At 36.8% G+C, this 9,839-nt stretch overlaps 2 protein-coding genes across 8 annotated transcripts; one reads left to right on the top strand and one right to left on the bottom strand.

The window, feature by feature from the left end:
- Positions 1-803: 803 nt before the first annotated feature.
- RMI1 (RecQ mediated genome instability 1) lies at positions 804-5,375 on the bottom strand. Of its 2 annotated transcripts, XM_087926777.1 has the most exons (3): positions 5,238-5,375; positions 4,303-4,750; positions 804-3,901 (listed from the first exon to the last, which is right to left on the bottom strand). In XM_087926777.1, exons 2-3 carry the CDS (start codon positions 4,742-4,744, stop codon positions 3,849-3,851), a joined length of 495 nt encoding a protein of 164 aa, XP_087782903.1. In that variant the 5' UTR covers positions 4,745-4,750; positions 5,238-5,375; the 3' UTR covers positions 804-3,848. The 2 variants fall into 2 exon arrangements, with proteins under 2 accessions (XP_087782903.1, XP_026559641.1); XM_026703856.2 differs by having other exon boundaries at positions 804-4,750; positions 5,238-5,343.
- A 60-nt stretch (positions 5,376-5,435) lies between these two features.
- On the top strand, positions 5,436-9,839 carry LOC148127306 (heterogeneous nuclear ribonucleoprotein K-like). Of its 6 annotated transcripts, none has more exons than XM_087926770.1 (5): positions 5,436-5,592; positions 7,712-7,767; positions 7,873-7,931; positions 8,372-8,469; positions 8,601-9,833. In XM_087926770.1, exons 3-5 carry the CDS (start codon positions 7,883-7,885, stop codon positions 8,751-8,753), a joined length of 300 nt encoding a protein of 99 aa, XP_087782896.1. In that variant the 5' UTR covers positions 5,436-5,592; positions 7,712-7,767; positions 7,873-7,882; the 3' UTR covers positions 8,754-9,833. The 6 variants fall into 6 exon arrangements, with proteins under 6 accessions (XP_087782896.1, XP_087782901.1, XP_087782899.1 ...); XM_087926773.1 differs by having other exon boundaries at positions 5,457-5,842; positions 8,601-9,839; XM_087926772.1 differs by lacking the exon at positions 5,436-5,592 and adding an exon at positions 5,854-6,028.

Below are 9,839 nucleotides of genomic sequence, written 5' to 3'. Positions count from 1 at the left end.
AGAAATAACTACAAGATCAACTATCAAACTTTCTAAAATGGATTGGTACAATTCTAGGCTCTACAATTTAGGAAATATGTCATTAAATTGAAGTATCCCCAACCATGATGATAAAGGTTTGGAAGGAAAATTAGAATATTTAAACTGGGAGGAGACTGTATTGAGTAGCTGTCTTAAAGTACCTGAAGGGCTGCTATATAGAAGCTGGAGCCAAAGTGCTTAGATTTCTTCCAGTAGATAGAAGAAACAATGGATTTAAATTAGATAATTGGTTATCAGGCAAAAGAAAACAACCCTAACAGTGCATTAGTGGAACAGTGGAAGACTGTTTCTAGATATGTTTAATCAAAGGTTTAATTGCCATTTTCACAGGCTCTATAAGATTATATTGGGCAAGGAGTTGGAATAAATGATCTCCAAGTTCCATTCCATTCCGATTCTTTGTAATATATAAGTACTTACATTATTGAAGTTCATTAATACTGTACTTTTGTATTTGAATAGGGGCAATGATTCTTAATAATTATTACATTATTGTAATAATTTTCTTACATTATTGTTTCTAAATTTGTGTTTAAATTACTGCAAACCAAAGACATTCCGTTAGTATTTATTTTGAATTGGGAGATAAAAGACCTTATTTCTGTTATAATCATTTGTTTATTCAAATTTATTGACCACCCAACTCCAGTGTTCTGAGTGGCATAGAAAATACAAATAACATAAAAACAACTAAAAGCATTAAAGCAAATAGATAGCCTAAACTAACTCTAATAAACAACAAAATGAACAAAAGCTACACCTAATGCTTAAACATTTATTATGCATGAATGTGCAGCCTCTACATTCTGTGGCGCTTAGTGGGCTAAACAAAATTTAGTAATTCCTTATTTTTTTTCTTACAGATTAAGATGATGTAGCACCTGAAAAATATTTAACAAACTACAGGTGTTTATGATAAAGTGGTTATAAATCACCCTCAAACAGTTTGATACAGTTGCAAGTGATCAGCTTATTAGTTTCAGAATGAATCATCTCCTTAGTGATAGCAATTCTGCTATCCTGCCTCCTTTAAACTTCAGCGGAAGAATCCTTAGTTTTGACTTGTTTTCCAGAATTTTCCTCAGTTAATATCCCCCACTATGCAGTATACAATGGTTATCTTTTAAAGTTTAACATATATACTTGAACATATGTCTGGTCTGATTAATACTGAACATTTCGTTCCACTTCAAAATTAACCTCAGATTAGGGAATAAATTTGTTATAATTGCAATAAGAAATACCTTATTTTGAACTCCTTAAGCCATTATTTTTCAGCCTCATTATATAACTTTGGGAAACTAAGATACATTTTAATCTTTTAACATGCTTTAATAGATGTCCTTCTGGAGCAAATTATCTAGAATTCTAAGAATTTTTTCAAGAGTTCCAGGGATTCTTTTCAAGTGTACTTTCCAATTCTACTTAAAAAAAAATCAATAGCGCTATTCTCCAATTTCATTAGCTACTGAAGAGTTCTGTTTTGCTTTAATAGCATTAATGGAAAGTTTCACCAGCTGGTAGCCCCCACTATGTAATTGGACGTCCTTCTAAAATTTTATGTCTATACCTGGCATAAAAACATTAATGGAAAGTTTCACCATTGGAAACCTCATTATGCAACCTGTATAGTGCAGCTACTTGTCATTTTTCCCTTCCCCATCAGTTTGCTAGATTTAAAACATTTGGTTGTATCTGAAAAATAATTAAAATGTATTGGGGTTAACATTGAATGACTATAGGCAACAGAAAATTAATTATGCAACTGTTTCCAATCAGGCATGTTCCGAATGGGCTAGAACTACAACTACCAGGACATTATGGTGCCAATGCATTTCAATGGCTCCGGGTTATAAAAAATACGTACCATATATAAGGTAAAACATTATTTTCCCTAATCTTGACTAAACATAGATCCATCCCTTAGAGAAGATAATACCCTAGACAATGGACACCTGGTCACTATTTAATCGCACCCCAATTCTTTATCATAAAACTGCAGTTTTATCCCATTTAAATAAAAGTCCTATTGTACTGCTAAGTGAGAACTACCTTAAATAAAAATGGAAAAGAATGCATGACACTGCTGAGGATATCTTTTAACTCTCTATGAATATTCTTAGTCAAGATACAACTGCCAAATATATTAACTTTAGAAAAAAATAATTTATATCATTTAAAAAAATCTATTGCAGACAAATCAAGTCTACACTTATTTTAAAGTGCAAATAATTTATTATGGTAGAAAGCAAATTGCTAGAAACATTCTCCTTTTTCTAAAGCTTCCAAAAAGCATAATAGAAGTATTTTATACTAAAGTAGCAAATCAAATCTAAAGACATCCCTTCGTTATCTTTGCTTTCTTCCTTATCCTCAACCCAGCTCTCATCATGTCTAATTATTCTCACCCTCTCCACTGACCCTGCAGCTGGCTCATTTATCATATTCTTTGTTAGAGATATCCTGTCAGATAACAGGTTAAAATGGCTTCACCCTGATTTATTCATAAAACACCTCCATGCTACTTTGAATAAATTTTATTTCTAAAGATTTGTATGAATACCTAAATACAATGTAAATATGGTACACAAGTGACTGAGCTATCAAATTTCCAAACTTGAAAAATCGGAGCAATATTTTAATTAACAATTTCAATTACTTCCAAGTTTTCCAAAATATATTGGATATAAATGCCATGCCAATATTGTAAAGCTGGGGATGACGACAGGGAATCACAACAGAAGACTGACTTGTTTATTCCAAATACATATACTTCATTCTACTCACTGTAAGACGTGCAAAGGATGAAAAACTCTAGGAATAAGTTCTTAATTTTATTTTTCTCATGTTTAAAAAACCAGTAGTTGAACATTGGTAAAGCAAATACATATTTTGAGTGAATTAAAGAAAATATGTGCTATTATTAAAATATTTGTCCATTATCCAACTGAACATGAATTCAAATAGTAATACCATAATCAATAGTCTACAATACAGGTTTTTCTTAAGATAACCTGCTGCTAAATGTTAAGCGTCTTTTTAAGTGATTCAAATCATTTATATTAATATCTTGCAAAACTATTACTGTTCCTTTTGTCTGGCAAACATTAAATTCAATAGTCATCAAGCAACAGAGGTCTATTAGCTCTGTTTGGCAATTCTGTAATCCCTCCCTAAGCTTTGGGTACAGGACAGGATCTTTCTTCAGTTGCTTCATTTCAGGCACAGAAAAGCCAATTAAGCTTGTAAGAATCTCATCAGCAAATTCAACTTCTAGATAAGCTGTGCCATCAGATATTTTTGCCGTCACACTCCAGAAGCCATTACTGCTTGTGAGATTTCCTGTAAGAGTTACTATAAATGCTTTGATTTTCACAGTCCTATTATCTCTGTGCTTGCTACTTAATAGAACAGATAGATATGTAAAAGGAGCAGTATCCAAATCGACTTTATGACATTTATTCTTTATTTCTATCGTCTCTACCTGCTTAGAACACAATCTGAATTCTGCATTGACTATTACTCCATCATTAGAGATTTTAGAGCATTTCTTACTGCCATCGAAATTTGGGGTATATTGTTTTTTGCGATTTGCAGTAAAATTTGCCATGCTTTCTTCAAATGTATTATACATTGCTCTTTCACTAGATTTTTTTTCTTGAACAGTTTGATTATTTATATTAGTATTAGTGTTCAGAACATGTATCTGTTCTTGCTGGATCTCTTCTACTAAAAGTAAGTCATCGTCCATTGAAAATCTATCAAAATCACCTTCCATATTTTCTTGAACTGAAACAGTTTGTTCTTCATTTCTTGAAATTAACTCTATGGATCTTTGTTGTGAGCAGTTCCCATAGCTCTGAGGAAGAGAAGGCACAGTAGAATTTAAACTGGTACTTCTTGTACAGTATCCACTTTCAGGAAGAACTTCGTTTATCCTTATTTCATCATTTTCCTCAAGACTTGCTAAAAGCTCTTCATCAGACAGCCCTAATTCATCATCAGGCATTGCAATTTCATTTTTGCCAATATCAGACCTGACAATGTCAGGACTGCAGTCTTCTTCTCCAATTAATCTGGCAAGCACTCTCTCCAAAGCAAATGTCTCTAGAAGGCTATCAACTTCACCTCCCAATAATTTCACATTTTCTGATTTAAGCAAAAGAACACCTAAACGAAATGCAACTTTCCCTTGTATCATAACTTTGGTACCTGGAGATAGACCACTATGGAGTTGAGGAATAGGTTGGTATTCCATACCTTGGATATGATGTATACCATCAGTCATTTGTAGCTGAAGCATTCGAGTAGGATTTGCCTCCCATGACCTCAAGGTTCTCTGTGTATAAGCAGTTACTTCCTCATTTACAGTGTTTTTTCCTCTTATTTTTTGCAACTGGGAATAAGCAGGCTGGCTCACATCAACAACTGAATCAATTTGCACGGAATAAAAGCCATTCAATTCTCCTTTTGGATCATTTAAAATGAATTCAGGCAGAACAGGGTATTCAAGATCTCTGAGATCTGTTAGAAGCCACTGCTCAAAAACTTTCTTGTTAATAGCAGCCTGAGCCAAATTGCTTCCAATATGTTCTTTTTCAATCCAATCAATACAAGCTTCTAGCCATTGAATTGGCACTTTCACATGCCAGGTAGATAAGAGCCAAGTTTCCACTCTTAGTGCAACACCTGATGCAGTCATTTTCTTCTAAGATAAAAAAGAAAGGAGGGATTTTAAAACCAAAAAACGGCATTACATAAATCTTTGGGGAGGGATGTTGGCAGATTTTTTTGTGCATGAGTTTCATACCTTGACTCTCATATCTTAGTTTCTCTTAAATTTAAGAGAATGACATAGATTATTCCTTATGAAGGAAAGCAATAGAATATCTACTGCTGTCCCATTAAGAAACTCATTTTATCAGGCCTCTTGCTTTTAATAAAACCCGCAAAGAAACCCGCAGCAAAGATTGCCATCCAAATATATTCACTGAACGTAAATAGGACATCGTCTAAAAACCACACTTGGGACTAAACTGCACGATTATTGTCCAATTAAAAGTGTGCAAATCAATACCATTTCAACTATAGGCAATCAGGGTGCTGTTTTCGGGCTTCCCGCAGGTTCCCCTCCCTTCTCTCAAGGCTGTTCGATTTCAGTGGTTTTTATGAGAAACCCGAAGACTTTCTCTTACCACTTCTACGAGAAGAACGCGCCCATGTAACTCTAAGACCCCAGCCCTACGAGGTGAGGAGCAGCACTCCACTTCGGTCCCCACGGCACCGACGCCAGACGCTCCCCCACTTCTCCCGCCTCCTTTTGTTTTAAGCGCCAAAGCGCGAACCAAACTTCCTCAGCTCTCGCGAGAATTCCTCCCCCTGTCCATTATCGACTGTGAGGACGAGGCGGAGTTTTCGCCGACGCCATTTTGTTTTTCCCTCGCGCGCGCTGGTTAGGGTTAATTTCGCTCTCCTTGAAGCGGCGGTAACGACTGTAAAGCGGTTGGGATCGATAATTTTTTAAAAAAACTTCTTTCCCCCCTCCCCACAGTAAGTACCCACTCTCTAAACAGGGGCGAAAGGAAACAGAAAAGATAGGTGGAAGGAGATATTTACTGGTACGTTTCAGCGTCAGCCGCTTTAACGGCCTGAAGCAGAATTAGCGGTTAGCGGCGCGCCGACAGTTGCCACGGAGGGCGGGATACTCAATAGTGTCCCCAGGTAAAGAACGACACCTGTGACAGCCAATAAGGATTCAGAGGTTTCAGCAGGCGAGCGAATAGGAGCGATAGTAACGAGGGTGAGTCCGCGCGCTCTTGCTTTTTGAGCGCTTATCGTACAGCGGGAGGCAGTTTCGGCGGCGTTTAGTCCGTCGCCTGGTGAAGAAACCGGGAGCTTACCGGACTGACCGTTAACGCCCTTCCATCTTTTGTTGGTGGGAACGGTATATGTAGTGTCCACATACTTTGGCCTATGAAATTAACCGGTACGTGCTTAAAATGGGTAAATGTCTTCGGGTGAGGGGTGAGCCGAGGTTACTACACCACGGCGAGAGGCGTTTTTCGGCCTGCGGCTGTCCTTGACCCTCCACCGTCGATTGCGAGTGCCGCATGATTGGCAAGAAGGTGACGGGCTTTAAGCCTGGTAGTCCCAGTGCCTCCTGCTGCAGGAATCATGGCGGCTGGTTGTAGTTGGGAGGGGTGAGGAGGAGAGAGCGCGAGGCGTTCCCTTTTCTTGGTGGCCCCGTCGATTGGGACGGACCTCGGTCGGCCCCAGCGCCCGCTTCGGTTTCCCAGGGAAAAGGGGGGGGGGGAAATCGGCAAAGAGGTTCCAGGCATCTTTTGTGTTCTCCTGAGTCGGCGAATCCCGTGTTTGTGGAGCTGCCGCGTGGCGGTACTTCTTCCGCTCCGGACTCCTCCTTAGCAGCTCGTGATCGCCATTACTGCTCAAGCTGGCGTTAAAGCCGCCATTTTTAGTGGCATTTCATCCGAGGTTGCACAGATTATGGTCGCGGCAAGGCTTCACCTTTTGTATCATCGTGGTAGGGAGGGAGTCGTTTAGGATAAGGTGTTTAAATCAGGCCCGCCTTGTCAGCCGGAAACGAGCCGCTGCTCGTAACTCGCGTGATTGAGAGCGAGCTGGTGATCGGTTTTGAACAGAGCATTGCTTTATAGCTAAGGCACCTTTTCTTCGCCTAAAACCAGGAGTTAACAGTTAATCATGCTTAACGCGTCCTTCTAATATAGCTGTTGCTACTGTCGATTACTAAAAGGACTGTGAATAGTATTTCTTTCCCCCCTCCCCCGCAGATAACCAAAATCCTTTGTGTGCAGTGAGCATATTTTACCAGTTGTAATGAGGTTGTACTAAACTTGAAAAAATATTGTACTTTGTAGCAATATCAAGCTCATTACAAATTTAAAATTATCGGTTAATTTCGGTTTCTGTGTTAGATCATTTTGAGTCCTAATTGTACATTAATTTTGCAAGTTCATCTAAAAAAGTTCAGATCATATTTTAGAATTCTCGGTTGAGCTTACATTCATTGTTCTTCCTATTTAAACAATATAGATATTCTGTAAAAACGTTATAAAAATTACATATGCTGGAATTTACTTTGATGACCTGTTCCAATGTAATTTGCTTGTTAAAAGAATTATACATAAAAAGAAATAAATTTTAGCAAGCAAAGCAGGCAACCTACACTTGGTAAGAAAAAAAAGTAGCAGAAATGTGATATTTTTTCTTAACCATAAATATTTGTGCTTTCAGATTGAAATTAAAATTGTTAAAATTGTGCCAAAATACAGCATGGTCTGTTGATAAAATTAATCAAAGGAATAAATGTTGCAGAGTAACAATATATGTGCTAAAATACATTTATTGATCCACTTTTTATGTTAATTCTTGCAGCCTAACCTGTAAATTGAGAGCCAGTTCAGTTTAGTGGTTAAGGTGCTGGACTAGAAGCCAGGAAACCTGAGTTTTGTCCTACTTTAGGGATAGAGGTCATTTTGGACTAGTCACTTTACCTCAGCTCTAGGAAAAATGCAGTGACAAATATGAAAAATCCTTGTCGGTGTAGTTGCCAGGAGTCAAGACTGACTAGATACACATACTCCCCTGTAAATTAACCAGATCATCCCTCCATGTATGCTGCTTTTCATAGGCTACGGGTTGTTGATCCCGCCCAGAAGATTTACTTGGCAAAGATATATAATACTGGTAAGTGCTGGCAACCCGTTGCTAACCTCTGTCATGTTCTCTAAAAGCTGATGATTCTGTTTGAGCACTTCGGTATATTTATATTTAATCGGTTTTGTCTTCAAGATTGAAAACAATGGAGACTGAACAGCAAGAGGAGACCTTTACTAACACAGAGACAAATGGTAAGTTTATAAATGATAAAATTTACAATACTAATTTATAATACTACATTTATAATACATTTACAATACTAATTATAGGATTTATTATGAGCCCCATAACAGTTTACTAGAACTTGAAACATGCTCCCTGTATTCCAAGTGAGGGTTGAGGGATTAGTGTAAATTTGTTTTGCTGTCGATTTTTCTTTTTGTAACATCTTTATTTTTATAATTTTGATTAAAATTTAATTTAAAGGGCCCAAAATAGTTCATTTATTCATTTGAAATATTTATCTTCCCCAATCTTAAAGGGCTTTGTCAATGCTATTTTGGTAATGGTGGTAAGGTGTATGATAGATAAATAAATTATCGGTGCATGAAATAAAGATGCATGAGCTTCCGTGCTTCAAGAATCCATTAAAAAACAATTTTTGTAAACAATTTATTCTCTTAAATATTAGGCAAACGACCAGCTGAGGATATAGAAGAGGAACAGGCCTTCAAAAGGTCAAGGAACACTGATGAGATGGTGGAACTGCGCATTCTGCTTCAGAGCAAAGTATGTTTATTTCCCAATTTACTGACTACATTAACCCCCATTTCCTCCCCCTCCCCCCCCCCCAAAAAAAGTTTATTCTTTATTGAAGCTATTTGGGAAACTTTAAACTACTTCATTTTTTTTTTTTAAAGAATGCTGGAGCAGTAATTGGCAAAGGTGGCAAAAATATTAAAGCACTCCGTACAGACGTGAGTATTTACACACTAAACCCTGATTATTTTACAAAACATACTATTAAGAATTTATTTCTAGTAATGTATTATTTAAGTAATAAGCTAGTCTAAGCCACTTATAATCCTCTTTAAACTCAAGTCTCACAATTCGTTCTTAGAATTAAGACATAAAGTAATATGAGATTCCTATCCTTTATTTTACAGTAACTACAAAGAATGGTAGCATAATTTTTTATACTTTAAAAATTGTTAAAAATAGTTGTTTTTAGAAGACACTACAGATTACTATTCTTTATTTAGGTATACAATGCTTTTTGTGCGCTAGGCTTATTTCTCTAATAGAGAAAGATTCATATGAGTATTTTATATATAGAAACAGCATGGTAGCTACATTCTCATCTGGAAGGAATTTTACGTGAATATAACTTTAAATATATTTACACATTTTTAGTGGGTTGACTCTTGTGAATAGACACGTTTAGCATTATCTAAGCTTTATAGTTTAGCACCAAACTTTGTAAAAAGCAATATCTTTATTGTGCATAATCTTTTCAATCTAGTAATATTCGTATTTAATGAATTATTTGGCACTACATTGTTTCACATTGTGTTTGATATTTTCATTATATTGTAAAATAAACTCTTGTAGAATGTTATAACTGTCAACCTTTAGTTACTAGATCTGAGGTGTAAGCAAGGACTGGGTAGTAATCACTTGTACATTAACTGACCTTTCTGAAGCTAGTGTACTTAAAATTTCACATACCTAAATCCAGATTTCATACACATAATTCCTGGATTAGTAGTGGCTTTCCCTATTTCCCAGGATTTCAGTAAACTGAATCTCTACAGATCTTGTGTCTACCCTCACGAGCCAGCCTGCTACTGCAACTTTTAACGTTCAAAAGTAGTTTAGGCCAAGTAACTCATTATTACGGTCCATAACTGTTAAGCCACAGTCAATGTAGCTATCCGTTATTGTGTTAAGTCTTCAGAACAACTTAAGCTTGTAATGAGTATAGTTTGTATTAAATTAAAATTTATTGCTTTTCCCCCTCTTCCCTCTCCTTGTTTTTTTGGCCATATATCTCTCCGTTGCCCATGTACTGGATCGACTTGCCCCTGCGTTGCCCACCATGACGTTGGCCCATCCGCCCCTGAACGCCCATGTGAAAACCCTGGTTGGCTATGCCCAAA

Source organism: Pseudonaja textilis, chromosome 2 (assembly GCF_049901715.1).
Source record: "Pseudonaja textilis isolate UNSWEBS1 chromosome 2, rPseTex1.2, whole genome shotgun sequence".
In the NCBI taxonomy this organism is placed as follows: Eukaryota; Metazoa; Chordata; class Lepidosauria; order Squamata; family Elapidae; genus Pseudonaja; species Pseudonaja textilis.
This window is presented reverse-complemented; position numbering and strand designations above follow the sequence as displayed.

Excerpts from the sequence above, each read along its gene's own strand:
- RMI1 (XM_026703856.2), bottom strand. The coding sequence starts at position 4,744 with ATGACTGCATCAGGTGTTGCACTAAGAGTGGAAACTTGGCTCTTATCT.
- LOC148127306 (XM_087926773.1), top strand. The coding sequence starts at position 7,883 with ATGGAGACTGAACAGCAAGAGGAGACCTTTACTAACACAGAGACAAAT. Across the intron at positions 7,932-8,371 it reads TACTAACACAGAGACAAATG|GCAAACGACCAGCTGAGGAT; the intron begins GTAAGTTTATAA and ends CTTAAATATTAG. Across the intron at positions 8,470-8,600 it reads GCATTCTGCTTCAGAGCAAA|AATGCTGGAGCAGTAATTGG; the intron begins GTATGTTTATTT and ends TTTTTTTTAAAG.